Source organism: Rhinatrema bivittatum, chromosome 6 (assembly GCF_901001135.1).
Source record: "Rhinatrema bivittatum chromosome 6, aRhiBiv1.1, whole genome shotgun sequence".
Taxonomy (NCBI): Eukaryota; Metazoa; Chordata; class Amphibia; order Gymnophiona; family Rhinatrematidae; genus Rhinatrema; species Rhinatrema bivittatum.
Window position 1 is genome coordinate 31,240,191 of NC_042620.1, and position 15,368 is coordinate 31,255,558.

At 47.2% G+C, this 15,368-nt stretch overlaps 1 protein-coding gene across 3 annotated transcripts in view; it reads left to right on the forward strand.

Annotated features, from left to right (window-relative positions):
* Positions 1-15,368, forward strand: part of SLC49A4 (solute carrier family 49 member 4) — a 92,586-nt gene that overhangs the window by 20,955 nt on the left and 56,263 nt on the right. For 2 of the 3 annotated variants that reach the window (XM_029605219.1, XM_029605217.1), the window contains exons 3-6: positions 5,065-5,327; positions 7,571-7,700; positions 9,947-10,055; positions 11,273-11,340. In XM_029605219.1, coding sequence (XP_029461079.1) covers positions 5,065-5,327; positions 7,571-7,700; positions 9,947-10,055; positions 11,273-11,340 — 570 coding nt within the window. The remainder of the gene's footprint in view (positions 1-5,064; positions 5,328-7,570; positions 7,701-9,946; positions 10,056-11,272; positions 11,341-15,368) is intronic. The other variant, XM_029605218.1, reaches the window with a different exon arrangement.

Below are 15,368 nucleotides of genomic sequence, written 5' to 3' on the forward strand. Positions count from 1 at the left end.
CGGTCGCAGGTGTGGATTCATTCCTTTCGAGGCAGAAGACCTCAACGTTCGGGGGCCCCTCATAGTTTCACTTATGAAATGGCCGCTGCTCCCTCGTCCCGTGGGGGCGGGGCAGACTTCTGCCCCCCGAGCTGACAGAATTCTTCGCAGCTCACGCAGCCGCGATAGAGGAGAGCAGTGAGCACCCACTGGCCGTCGAGAGGGTCCCTCGCCCCCGGGCCTGACCTATAATTCTCTTTAGACTTCACAATGAAGGGGCACTGGCCCATTACTCCTTTCCACAAATTGGAGGGAGGTTGTCCCTCTTTCGGGAGGAATGGGTCAAGATCACATCAGACCAGTGGGTTCTCGATATTATAAGTCATGGATACGCTTTGGATTTTGCTTGGCCGCTCCGCGATTTATTTCTGGTGTCGCCTTGCGGTCCCCCGGACAAACAGGTTATTGCTCAGACGCTCTCTCGGTTGTGAGCACTGGGAACCGTGGTTCCAGTCCCGTCGGCCAAGTGCAGGACCGGTCGTTACTCAGTTTACTTTGTGGTTCCCAAGAAGGAAGGCGCATTTCGTCCGATTCTGGACCTGAAGCAGGTCAACCGAGCCTTGCGCATTCCACGCTTTTGGATGGAAACGTTGCAGTCAGTCATTGCGGCCGTCCAAAAGGGCAAGTTTTTGGCCTCTTTAGACCTAACGGAGGCTTATCTGCACATAGGCATTCAAGCGCACCATCAAAGGTTCCTGCGGTTCATGGTCCTAGGACAGCATTACCAGTTCTGCGCCCTACCTTTTGGGTTGGCGACAGCTCCCAGGGTATTCACCAAGGCGATGGTGGTGGGAGCAGCTTCCCTACGGCCCCAAGGTATTTTAGTTCATCATCTGGACGATTGGCTGATCCGGGCAAAGTCAGAGGCTCTTTGCAGGATAGCAGTGCAGTCTGTAGTGGACAGACTGCGGTCGTTGGGATGGATAATCAATTTTGACAAGAGCCATCTAGCGCCGTCCCAGAAATTGGAGTTTTTGGGAGCCCTCTTCAACACTCGGGCGGGCAAGGTGTTCCTACCTCACCAAAGGATGGACAACTTAATGTATCACATTCGGCGCCTTTTGGTTCTCCCTTTGCCCACGGCGTGGGATTATTTACAGGTTATTGGGCATATGGCTTCTACACTGGCATGGTCCCATGGGCCTTTGCTCATATGTGACCTTTACAAAGGGCACTGCTTTCCCATTGGGACCCCAAGTCCGAGAACTATCAGCTGCAATTACCGCTATTGGAGCCGGCCAGGACCAGTCTCAGTTGGTGGTTGGTACTGGCACATCTTCAAGAGGTGGACTTGGAAACTCCACCTTGGATCATTGTTACGACGGATGCCAGTCTGACAGGTTGGGAAGCAGTCTGTCAGTCCAGTTCGATGCAGGGGCGATGGCCACCTCGTCAAGCCAAATGGTCGATCATTCGGCTGGAAACCAGAGCAGTTCGCTTGGCCCTCCGTCACTTTCTTCCCTTGATTCATCACCGAGCAGTATGGGTTTTGTCCGACAATGCGACAACGGTGGCGGACATCAATCGGCAAGGCGGTACAAGAAGTCGCCCAGTGGCTTCCGAGGCGGACTTGTTGATGGCTTGGGCGGAGCGTCATCTAAACCGTCTCGCGGCTTCCCACATCGCAGGAGTGGACAATGTCCAGGCGGATTTTCTCAGTCGGCATTGACTGGACCCAGGAGAGCGGGAACTGTCATCCGAGGCGATGCGGCTCATAACTTGCCGCTGGGGGACCCCACGCTTGGATTTGATGGCGACTCGGATCAACGCCAAGGCAGCTCGCTTCTTCAGTCGCAGAAGAGAGCACGGCTCGGAAGGGATAGATGCTCTGGTGCTTCCATGGCCTCCAGACATTCTACTTTATGTGTTTCCCCCTTGGCCGCTGGTGGGGAAAGTTCTACAACGCATAGAATCCCACCAGGAGCTGGTTGTTCTAGTGGCTTCGGAGTGGCCGAGGAGACCGTGGTTTGCGGATCTCGTCAACCTGGCGGTAGAAGGTCCATTGCGTCTGGGGCACATCCCGAATCTTCTGCGGCAGGGTCCCATATTTTTCGATCAAGCGGATCGCTTTTGTCTAGCGGCTTGGCTTATGAAAGGAGGCAACTGAGAAAGAAGGGTTATCCAGAAGCCGTAATTTCCACTCTTCTTAAGGCCCGCAAAACCTCCACTTCCCTTGCCTATGTTAGGGTCTGGAAGATTTTTGATTCATGGTGCAGTGGGTTGAATGTGGCCCCAAGGCGGGCCTCTATAGTGCATATTCTAGCCTTTTTACAAGAGGGTTTGAGAAAGGGCCTGACCTATAATTCTCTTAGAGTACAGGTGGTGGGCTTGGGCTGTCTGGTTGGTAAGATTGAAGGTTCTTCTGTTGCAGGTCATCCGGATGTGGTTCGTTTTCTACCCGGTGTCAAGCATTTACGTCCTCCAGTGCGAGCGCTTTGTCCATCCTGGAGCTTAAATTTGGTTCTTCGTGGTCTCTGCGTCTCGCCGTTTGAGCCCATCAAGCGTGCCACCTTGAAGGATTTAACTCTCAAAACAGTTTTTTCGTGGCTATTTGTTCGGTGCGTCGGGTCTCCGAAGTACAGGCGTTATCGTGCCGGGAACCATTTTTGCGTATTATAAACTCGGGAGTGTTCCTGAGGACGGTACCCTCCTTCTTGCCTAAGGTGGTCTCGGCTTTCCACATCAATCAGTCAATAGACCTGCCATCATTTTCGGAGGAGGATACCCATTCTGCTCACGGTCGAGACTTGTGGCGATTGGATGTCCGGCAGACACTTTTGCGGTATTTGGAAGTCACTAATGAGTTCCGGCGGTCGGATCACCTTTTTGTCTTGTAGAATGGTCCAAAGAAGGGACATATGGCGTCTAAGGCTACCATCGCTCGCTGGTTGAAGGATACTATTGCTTCCATGTATATATGTCATGGGCGCCCTGTTCCTGATGGTCTCAAGGCTCACTCTCTCCGCTCTCAGGCGGCATCATGGGCGGAAAGCCAATGTGTTTCGCCCCAGGAAATTTGTAGAGCGGCTACTTGGAAGTCTTTGCACACGTTTGCTAGACATTATTGGTTGGATGTCCGGGATCCGGCTGCAGAGTCCTTTGGCAGCAGTGTGCTTCGAGCGGGACTCTCTGGGTCCCACCCCATTTAAAGCGGCTCAGGTACATCCCAGTAGTCTGGACTGATCCTGGTACGTACAGGGAAAGGAAAATTAGTTTCTTACCTGATAATTTTCGTTCCTGTAGTACCAAGGATCAGTCCAGATGCCTGCCCAAGAATGTATATTACAGGAGAGTCCGCTGGTCTTCATGTTATATTTCTGTTGTCTTCTCTTCACAGTTGTTTTCAACATGTTATTGGTTTAAAAAAAAAAAAAAGGTTTTCTGGTATTTTAGAGTATACTTTTTGCTCTAGTCATTGGTTCTTGTAAAAAAAAAAAAAAAAAACCCCAAAAAACTCAGGATGGGATATGTTTCATTCTGCTTTGATACTGAGTATACTGAGGGATCGCAGGTGGCACACCAGTATATCTAGGGGGTGCTTTTCAGCTTTTCTCTGACTCCATCTGCTGGAAGGGAGGCATAACCCAGCAGTCTGGACTGATCCTTGGTACTCCAGGAACGAAAATTATCAGGTAAGAAACTAATTTTCCTATTCCATGTTCTCCATGGCAGCTCAAATTTTGGCTGTGATCCAAACCATTAGGTTTGGATCACAGCCAAATGGTTTGGGAACCATTAGGCCAGTGGTTCCCAAACCTAACCTGGAGGACTCCCAGCCACTTCGGTTTTCAGAGAACCCATAATGAATATGCATGAGATGAAATTTGCATGCACTGCATCCACAGTATTCAAACTTTATCTCATGCATATTCACTGTAGATAATCCTGAAAACCTGACTGGCTGGGGGGGACTTCCAGGATAGGTTTGGGAACCTTCGCATTAGGCATTTGAGGCCGTTTTCTGTACTTCCTGCAATTTAATATTGTGGCGACATTAAGTCAGAGGAATAAAAAGGACAGAATGTAAAAAAAACAAAAAATGCCGGCGGTCAGGTTAGGAATGAATTAATGAGCACAGGTTAGGAAAACAGACGCTTGTGAGATTGAGCATCCCTTTTCCTAACCCGCTGACAGCCGGACCTCTCCTGGGCGCCCGCTGCCGAGGAGCCACTCTGGACGCACATTTGTCCCTCGCGCCTCCTTGGCAGCGCGCCCAGGAGAAGAGGCTCAACGCGGCGCACCCATTTTCCACGCTGATTTATTGGATCGGCCTGTAGGGGGTTACTGGCATTCTAATGGGTCCCAGAAAGATCTGCGGAATGTCCTGCTTCCTCTTTCGCCCGGATTATTTTCTCCCCCCCCCCCCAGTTGTGCGCCTCTCGGTCGCCGTCCCCTCCTCTGCAGCTTGTCTTATCTGTCTCGTAGCTGCTTGTGCTCCTTTTTTCTTCCCTCCCTCTGTGCTGAAGCCCAGCTTCTTCTTCTTCCCTTTCTGCAAAGCCTCTGATCCTGTCCCCCTTGCCCCGTCCTGGCTTTCTGCATCCTGCTCTGCCTTCCTGCCTCTTGGCTGGCATCTTTCCCGCCTGTCGCAGGCACTGGCGCTTCTACCGGGCCCCGCTGCTCCTGCCGCTTCCTGAGCTCTGATGATCAGCTCTCCGTGCCGATTAATGAAGCGGGGAGGCAGGCGGATACGGGAGCAGTAGCGTGTTGAGAGAGACTCTTCCTGCCTGCAGACCCTCATGGCCCACTTGCTCTCGAGGGCCAGTGCTGGACTCGCCGGTTCTGAGCTGGCGACTGGAACGTTTTTGCGCCCTGCATATATCCAGCTTCAGCACAAGGCTTTGTACAGCGTGTTCGGTCAGTTTCCTTGTATGTCAGTAGTGGAGATTGCCCCGTGTCCTAAAGGGAATATTTTATGCTGATTTCACTTATTTTATCAATACATTTTTTTTACCTCTGTATAATTTTATGGATGGTAAAAAAAAAAAAATTCCTTCCGTTCTGCAATAAATTCTTTATCTGTTTCAGACTGATCCATGCGGGGCAGCTGTTGAATGGACTGGGAAGCCCAACAGTGATCAACGCCGCTCCCTTCCTTTCTATGACTTGGTTCTCTCCAGACGAGCGCACCACTGCCACGGCTATTGCAGGAATGGTTAATTACCTCGGAGGAGCCTGCGCGTTTCTGGTTGGACCGCTGGTTGTTCCGGCTCCTAACAAAACACTTCTGTTACCATCGCCCGGGCACGTTGGCTACATAAGGGATCGTATTGAGGCGGTAATGTACGCAGGTATTGTAAAGCGGTGCGTTTTATTAATGCAAGCAGTCGAGCTCCTCCCTTTCAGTATTTTATTGTCTTTGCTTCTCCGCGCTGTAGCTTCCTCCTGCTGGGCAACAGCCTCACTGGTGGGGGCCCTATTTACTAAGCCGTGACAAAATGGCGCATTAGCACAAGTAAACTCCCTGTCTCCCCCTGTTCCTGAGCAGTGAGAGCAATCTGAGGTCTAGCTGACCGTGTAGTGTTTAAACCCAGTGCAACTGTGCTGTTTCTTCATTGACCTGACGAAGGGGGCGATAGCTCTCAAACGCTAGTCACAGATGTCATGAGTTAGTCTGACAAAGCGGTTTCGCCTACAACTTTTTTTTTTTTTTGTCCCTTATTTCTAAATAAAAATACATGAGCGAGGAAACAAGTGTTGCGCAACCGTAGTACATTTTCTGTAAATGTCGCAGGATCTGGAAGATTCTCTTGCAGAATTTCCTAACCCATGCCACAGAATCTACTTGGTAGCCGCGGCAGGAAAGCGGCCGGCGGCCTTGCCGTTAGCACTGGGGAAGTGTTCATCTCTCTCTCCACCACTTGCCCTTCGGGATTGAAGCAAAGCCCAAGGGAGATTGCAAATGAGGCTACTCCAAAAAATGTGGTTGGTTCTCTGCCATGGGTAGCATAACTCAGACTGTCTGGCAGGCCGTTAACATTTAGCACGCCGCCGCCTTCGGCTTCCCTGTTTAGCCATGGAAAGAGACCGTTTTTTGTTTTTTTTTTAATTTGTTAATAAGTCAGCTACTAAAGCCCACGTTCACTGCTTTCTTTTCTGTGTTTCCACTTTTTAAGGACTTGGTGGCTTCAGAAACTAATCCAAACCCCCCCCCCCCCCCCCATAGCGAGGAAAGCAGATAGCAGAAATGTCCTTATCTAACGTGCATTGTAAAAGGTTCAGAGATCTGAGATATTACAGATGACATTTTCCAGTGCCGAAATACTAGATACTTGGATGCCTCTCTACTTGCTAGTTTTATGCTTAGAGGACGTTCTCTGTGACGGGGCCTGGTTCTGCTATAATTGTCGCAGCATTTTATCACATCTATTCGCAGGAATCGCTTTAGTAGATCTATTAAGATGTAAAGAGCAGAGCAATAAGCTTTTTTATTACCTATACGAGAATCTCTGCCTCTTGCAGATAATTCCCCTGCCCAACGACATCCATCCACCCTTTTAGGATAATGATTTTTGTGCCGGGCTTCACTCCTTCTCTGTGTTGTTCTGTCCTTTTAGCAGTGGCCTAGAAGCACTGAACCTGTCACTGCCTGGATAGCCCTTAGCAATTTTGTCATTGCATGGGCATGGGTTAGCCCTCCCAGGTACTCTGAAGACGCTGCACTTTGGGGAAGGAAATGGATATAATTATGTAGAGTCAGCCAAGATAGCAGGAAACACAATTTCAAAACCAAGAATGGAGCCCTGTTTTTCATATATACAGTTGGCAGTACAGAAATGCTTTTTTTTTTTTTGGGTTTAAGCCACTGGATTAGCAAAGCTATAAACCATTTTCATTCAGTCTCGGGAATTAACAGCCTCCTTGCATTGACTGGTTGAACAACTGCACACCTTACATATTTAAAAGATTGCATTTCATGATGTTACTGTTTTTCTGATGGTTCGTAGATGTTTGAACAGAGGTGGTAAAGCATTTAAATAAAATTTATTTGGATAGGAAGTGGGGAGCAAGCAATAGGATATCCATCGCTGGTGAGATCTGAGGAAGTTTTGCTTGGAAGCTAAGGATTAGCTTAGAAATAAGATGAATGGGGCATTTAGAGTAGGTAATGCAGAATATCAGAAGCTATGTAAAGAATCATGAAAATGGAGAGGGCAATAATTTTGAGGAAGGTGCTTATGTTAAATTTATAGCCTATTAATGGCTATGTACCGGAGGTGCAGTTTTAAAATCCTATCTTATTTTTGGAGATAATGAAAGTGTACTGCCTGCCCCCGCCCCTCCTCACCCGGCCCCAGACCATCGTGGCTGTACTGCTGCATCTCTGGGCTTGCGGTAGGAGGTATGACAGAAGTACTGAGGTGGTCAGCCGTGCCACAGTTCCATTATTAAACTCTAGTTCAGATGGGATGTGTAAATCTTATACTCTGTTTTTAAAAGGGTATCTTCCTTTCTGCAGACAGTTTTATAACAATAACCATTTGTACAAAAAAAAACAAAAAAACCCACCCCCAACTCTCTCATCACTTCCTAGAATTTGGATTCGTCTCTCTGATATTTGCTGCAGCCCTGGCTTTCTTCCCTGCGCGCCCTCCAGTCCCACCCAGCATGGCAGCAGCAAGCAGACGACTGGGCTACAGGAGCAGCATTTGCAAACTGCTAAGGTAATGCCTGCCACCAGACGTCCACGGCAGCACAGGACATGCTTGGGGGGGGGGGGGGGTTCAGCAATCAGTTGGGAAGTATTCCTGCTTCTGAGGTGGTAGGGTCTGCTTTCCAGTCCCGTGCACTGGTGCATCGTGTCCTGAATCGTGGGATTGACTCGTGGTTTTTCCAGTTTTAACTGTAAAATAGTGCTCACTGTCTGAGCACTTTGGCAGAATTGCCACCTAGATTCTCTATAATGAATTGCTGGTTGGTGCTGACTTGTCTTTTATTAATAACATTAGAACATAAGAACATGCCATACTAGGTCAGACCAAGGGTCCATCAAGCCCAGCATCCTGTTTCCAACAGTGGCCAATCCAGGTCATAAGAACCTGGCAAGTACCCAAACATTAGATAGATCACAAGCTACTATTGCTTATTAATTACCATAATAGCAGTTTATGGATTTTTCCTCTAGGAACTTATCCAAACCTTTTACACTAACTGCTGTAACCACATCTTCTGGCAATGAATTCCAGAGCTTAACTATGCGCTGAGTGAAAAAGAATTTTCTTCAATTTGTTTTAAATGAGCTACTTGCTAACTTCATTGAGCGCCCCCTGGTTCTTCTGTTATCTGAGAGAGTAAATAAGTGATTTACATTAACTTGTTCAAGTCCTTTCATGATTTTGTAGACCTCTAACATATCCCCTCTCAGTCATCTCTTCTCCAAACTGAACAGCCCTAACTTCCTTAGCCTTTCCTCATAGGGGAGCTGTTCCATGCCCCTTATCATTTATTGTTGCCCTTCTCTGCACTTTCTCCAGTGAAACTATATCCTTTTTGATATGCGGCGACCAGAATTGTACACAGTATTCAAGGTGTGGTCTCACCATGGAGCGATACAGAGGCATTATGACATTTTCCGTTTTATTCACCCTTCCCTTCCTAATAATTCCTAACATTCTGTTTGCTTTTTTGTCTGTAATGAATTGCCGGCTGGTGCTGACTTGTCTTTTTATTGTTTCTTTTTTTGAGGGAAGGACATTAGCTAAAGTATGGTCAGGTATGCTTTTGTCTAAATCTAATTTTGTTAGATTTTGTGCTCCGTTTTGGAGGGGAGTAGTAGTAATTGAGCAATGTCCAGAGCTCAGCTACCGTGCATCCTCTCAACAGTATTCATCATGTGATCCCACTGCTTTGATTTGGTGGGGTTTTTTTGTTTTTGGGTTTTTTTTAAAGGAGGTTGGTGGGGTGAGTTTTTCTAAATACCATACAAAAGAAAGGCAGGGACAAGTGTGTGAAATAGATTATAGACTTTTTTTTTTTTTTGCCCTTAAAACAGCGGACTTAAGAAATCATTCCTTCAGAAGCAGGTCCTGAGGATGAAGTGTAAAAATGCATTTGTTCACCCCTTTGAACGATGCCTTAATACAATAGGAGACGTGCTTTGAGCGTTTGAGCCTGTTTAGCAATGCTTTTCTTTCAGTGACAGTAATGCTGTCTCCAGGTGAATACTCTGGGACTTGAGCGACGACTTGTTTAATTTTCGCAGCTGAAGATGCCTGTGCGCACAGATTTAATGGCTTCACCTTCAGAGAATGGTGAAGGTGAATCTTTTCTGCTGTATAGAAGCAAGCTCAGGGATGTATACGCTCGCTTCCTATTTAGGCTAGGTTTCCTTACTTCTCCAGGCTGCTTATTTCCCTGGCATTTTGTGAGTGGGGTTTTTTTTTTTCCTTTGCTGTGGCTTTTATAGGTCAGATTTGCTCAATTTATTTGTTAGAACATTTTTTTTTTTTACACTCTCTCTCTGACTGCACTGTGAAAATGGTTTATGAAATTGGAGCTCTCTTACTCTTCTCTGCCATTATCAGACAATTAACAAAAGTCAATAGCGTGCATAATGTGACTCGATGAAAGAATACAACCCATCTCTACTGCGCCAGTAATGTAATTGGGCGAAAAGAAATACCCAACACACTCGACTGTTGTGTTGAGGCTCTTTAAATAATGCAGAAAGATGGCAAGGAAGTCCTAAAACAGATTACGGCGGTTTATCTAAAGATTTCGTATGTGCAAAGCTGGAGGAACTCTTTAAGTGATGCACCAGCCAGTAAGATTACGAGTGGAAGAATTTTAATGGTGTGGCCAATTATGCATTGATTTTTAGAGCCCATGTCTATTATACAGCATTTCAAAAAAGGAGATTTTTTCATTTCAGTTAAGTGCTGGCTATATGACGTTTCCGCTGTCTTTTCAGCAACGTGCGTTTTCTGATGATCGCTGTGGCCTATGCTCTTCCCCTAGGAGTCTTTGCTGGATGGTCGGGGGTTCTAGATTTGATATTAACACCAGTGGAAGTCAGCCAGGTAAGTCAGCCTAAAGTGGTAGAAAATCAAGAAGGAAGAGTCACAATCAGATATATATATATGTTTTGCTTTTAATCCCTATGGTTTGTTGTATTTTTGCTCTTGTTGACTTCACTTTTCGAGTAGTCTGTTTTGATTCTGCTGTTTGTAGTCTCAGATACAGCACTGACCTAAATATATATATACTGAGAGGGTGGTTTGATGCCTGAAACAGCCTTGTGGGTTGCAGTAGTTAGCTCCCGAAACCGTGCTGGAATTTAGACCTGCTCGGGGCTGAGTGAGCACAGTGGTAAAGGGCTGACGGGAAGCAGGTAAGAAGAAATGAAGGGAAGGGTAGTAAATGGGACATGATAGATTGGGTGATAGATGTGGTGGAGGAGGGGAGCTGGCATATACATTTCCATTGCCTAAAGTGGTAGAAAATCAAGAAGGAAGAGTCTCAATCAATTGGCCTTCATCTGCCCTCATTCACTTTTGTTGGTCTGTAGCGGTTGTGCCATCTCGGTTCTGTGCTTGGCTCCTGCTGTGCTGTGGTTGTGACGATGAGCCAGATAGCTCGCACTCATGACCCTGCATCCTTGCTGTCTAATTGGAGTGTCTGTCCCCTGGGGAGGGGTTCATTGCGTCTCAAACATAATGACGGAGGCAAAAAAAAAATCCTGCAATCGTAGACTTCCTTTTTCTTCCTTGGTTTCCCGGGTCCCCGAAACAATGCAGGAGTTTCTCCCGGCTTTTGTCTTTTTTAGAGCACTGGGATTTTGTAGCTAAAGATCTTTGACTTTGTCGGTCTTTGTTTCAGACAAGACATTTGTAGTGTGGGAGCGTCTCTCCCAGTTATGCAAGTAAAAAAAAAAAAAATCTCTTCGCAGGACTGCGCTGCTGAATATCTTCATAGCCATAAATCAAGCATGGAAAAGACACAGCAGGTTGAGGGGTACTGAAGCTTCGGCGGCAGCTCCTTATGTAAAATCAGCCTGCCACAGCTTTTTTAGGGGGGGAGAAACTCTCTTCCCATACCGAGCTTTTGAAGCCTATCCGATTGTCCTGCAATGCACTGCTGCGTCACCCCCGCGGTCCACTTGAGACAGGGAACAGCTATTGTCTTGCTCTGTAAAAATTGTTGTTAAGAGCACTGGAGGTGCATGTCTCATAAACATTATTCCACCTCTTCAGCGTGCTAACAGGTTTGTTTGTTTTGCTTCTGCTTCTCTCTGCAGGTGGATGCAGGTTGGATTGGATTTTGGTCCATAGTGGGAGGCTGCGTATTCGGGATAGCTATTGCAAGGTAAGAATATTCTGCATTGAAATCAGAAGAATTCATTTTTTTTTTTAACCTATACCATTTAAATTGTTTAAAACAAAAAAAATGCAATTTTCATCTTTTCAGGAGACCTGAGTTTGATTCCCACGTCAGTCTCCCGGGTCTGGGGATGCCTCGGATGTAGCTCTTACAGCTCCTCAGGGGAGGGAGTCCTAGTCCTCCGCGTGACACCCGGTGGCCACATTCAGGCCTGTGATTGCAGGGTTCTAGGAGGAGTCCCCGGCGCCGTCACTGAAGTGCCTGGGAAGGGGATAGAATATAGGTGTTAAAAAAAAAAACCCCAAACCTCGGGGAGTTGCAACTCGAAGGCTCACGGTGCCAGATCTCAGCCCTGGTTTCGATTTGAGCTGGGTAAATATAAAGGAGCAAGAGGAAACTACCAGGCCCAACCAAAAAATATCGAACTAATGCTTGTAAGTGTGAATTTTGTCAGTTTTTGCTTTCTCATTTGTGACAAAAAAAAATAATGCGACCGCGTTGTCCTACTTTTCTGCAGTCGAGGTGTACGTGGTTCGATGATAAACCGGCAGTGTAACGTGTTGTCCGGTGCTCGGACTCAAATAGCCAGGATTCCTCTGGTGTGGGGGTTTTGAAATCACAGACGCTATTGTATGAGAGATTTAGTCACCGTTTGTCTAAACTTTCCTGATTGCTTTTTGAAAGCAATGTGGTGCGCATTTGTGGAGCACTGTAGACACGGACGGCACTATTACAGACAGATTTTATAACTGAGACATAAAATTAGAGAGCCTGGTGTTCCAGTGAAAAAATATCAGTGGCAGGCCGGGGCATTCCAAATCGGTCAAAAAAAGTTCTTAAAAGTGCTACATACCCCAAACACGGATGTTTGTTTGGCTCTTAACCCTTCAAGGGTCAAGCATCTAACATCGTCAATACATTTGCTTTATTGATTTTAATTTAGAGTGCCTGGCTTGCTGATATATTTGTCTTTGAATTTAACATTTAAATAGTCTGCAGGGCGCACGATCCGTGAGTGTCCTAAACTTCCGATTTTTGTCATGGCATCGGTTACGTGCAGCAAACGCGTGCTGCAGGATTCGATCACGGTTGGACTTCCTTCGGCGAGGTGGTGCTATCTTTGCACTTTGTTTTGTGCTTGGCAGGGGGGAAGGTAGGGAGGGGAAATGCTGATCCGATCCTACCCTTTACTTAGCGCGAAGAACCAAACAAAACTTGCTGAATCCGTCCCATGATGCGAATTTCTGTCTCGATGGCGGATTCATCATTTTGCTGAATACAGAGCCTAGTTTTCGTCTCGGCCAAATGCCTGCTGCCCTTCGTCTGCAGCAGGTAGCAGAAATGGCAGCTTTTTGGAGAGTTTACACCCTCTCCCTTGCTTCTGACTAAATGGAAAGAAAAGTTCTAATAGTCTGCAAATATTGTCTTTCCGGTTCTGACGTTGCGTAACTCAGATCTCTGGGGTTTGCAGGAAAGAGAGGCGGGAGGATTTGTCTCGTCGTCGGATGGGTAATGGCTCTTTCTCAGGCCCGTTCAGCGGTTGTCTCTGTGTAGAGCTGAATCAGTGACTCTTCTCCACTGAAATCTGCTGAAAGCTGTAATTAGGAAAATTAGCTAATAATTCTTGTCAAGTGTGACAGGCTGATGCATTTGAATGTCAGTCCAGTGACGTACCAAAGAAGTGGTTAGCGCTCTCTCTCTCTTTTTAAGCAGCTTCATTGTTTTGTGCAACCAGCTGTTAATTTGTAAAGTCCAAAATATTGCAATTTGGGAATTAGTGTCTGTTTCCTTTTTGTTTTTCTCTCAAAAAAAAAAAAGTCCTCCCCCCTTTTTTTTTTTCTCCCTCCTTCCTTTCTTCCAGTGGAGGACAGCTGTCCATCCATAGACGGTGGTCGTCCGCAGGCACAGCCTTAGACGTTTTGGGAAAGCACCCATCAAAATGTGGTGCTCAGTGGCGACAGCATTTAAGCATGATTGTGTGAAACTGAGTGCCCCTAATAAGGCAGCGAGTGAGGGAAGGCAGTACCTGCTTTATTTATCCTACTATGTTATAAAGTTTTACTTTTTTTTTTTTTAAGAAGCAACAAGAAGTGAAACCAAAAACTGGCCACAGGCAGCTTCTCTTTCCAAAAGATTTCACACGCTCGCTTTGGATTCTTTCTTTGAAGGTCTGATTTATTAAATGCAGACGTAAAAAAATGTAGTGTGTACGTAGCAGCAAACCTGTCTCGCAAGAAAACACACTTTCAATTGTACTATGAGAAATTAAGGGGCAGATTTTAAAAGCCCTATGCGCGCCGGGCCTGTTTTCAAAAGGCCCGGCGCGCATAAAGCCCCGGGGCTTGAAAAAATGGGTGGTCCAAGGGCGGGGCGGGGACGTGGCCAGAGGCCTCTGCAAGGCCGCTGGGTTGGGAGATCACACGCCGGGGTTTTTTTTTTTCGGGCTGGGGAGTGGGACAGGGCGGGGAAGGTGGGGGGGAGAAGGAAAGTTCCCTCCGAGGCCACTCCGATTTCAGAGCGGCCTCGGAGGGAACGAGGAAAGCCAGCTGGTCTCCCCAAGGACTCGGCACATGCAAGTTGCACTAGTGTGCACCCCCTTGCGCGCGCCAACGCCTTGATTTTATAATATGTGCGCGGCTGCGCACGCATGTTATAAAATCGAGCAGGGTAGCGCGCACAAATGTAGGCCACGCACATAGGGGCAGATTTTCAAAGGGGTACGCGCGTAAGATACGCGCGTACCCCCCGAAAACCTACCCCAAACCCCCCCTGCGCGCACTGAGCCTATTTTGCATAAGCTCGGCGGCACGCGCAAGCCCCAGGATGCGCGTAAGTCCCGGGGCTTGCAAAAAGGGGCGGTCGGGGGCGTGGCCAGGGGGCGCGGTTTGGGATCGGGGGCATGTCCGGGGGCGTTGGGCGGTCCGGGGGCGTGGCCGAGTGCCCCGACACAGCGGCCTGTGTCGGGGCCTGCCACGCCGGCGCGCGTAAGTTACTACTGCCCGGAGGCAGTAGTAACTTTTCCGATAAAGGTAGGGGGGGGAGTCTAGATAGGGCCGGGGGGCTGGGTTAGGCAGGGGAAAGGAAGGGAAGGTGCGGGGAGGGGGGGGGGGGTAGAAAGAAAGTTCCCTCCGAGGCTGCTCCGATTTCGGAGCGGCCTCGGAGGGAACGGGCAGCGCGCGCAAGTTGCACAAATGTGCACCCCCTTGCATGCGCCGACCCCGGATTTTATAAGATACCCGTGGCTACGCGCGTTTCTTATAAAATCCAGCGTACTTTTCTTCGCGTCTGGTGCGCGAACAAAAGTACGCGCGCGTGTAAATTTATAAAATCTACCCCATAACTTTTAAAATCGGCCCCTAAATATATAATGGGGAAAATGCATAGAGCCGTTTTTCAGAAAAGGCAAAAAATATCTTTGATATGAAGCTTCAGATTGAAAGATGCCATGCAGCTAGATTAGAAGAGCATTTCTGTTGCAGGAAATGTACAGTCACTTCTGTCAAGTTTAAAAAAAAAAATCGTTTCTAAAGAGGAAATTTTAAAGGGCAGTGTGTGTAAAGTTAGTATGCACATGTGTATATGCTATTTTTATAAACACTGAGAGAACATTCAGCATAGCATGCCAGTGTGAAGAGAAAAAGGGGGAGGTTTTAGTGTGCTCTGGGGTGCTGTTCAGTAGGACGTGTACAAATTAGTTTGTAAGTGGTATACGTGCTTACATTACTGCATTTGTCCGTACACTTGTACACCTTATAATTCAAATAGCACTTGTCTTTTGTCTGGAGTTTTTGATGGAAGGTATGGTTGAACTGGCGGAGGGTCTAGGTGAACTGGTCGGAGATATTGGCAAACTGCTGATTCCAGGTAGCACAAAAGTATTTTCAGAATTGGAGTACGTCAGTACTTTATAAAATGCCTTCCTCTGCGATTATTTCTGGGTTATATACGTCAGTTGTTACTGCATATATTTTATGCATATAATAATTGTATTTTCATAAAATATGAAGTGAAAA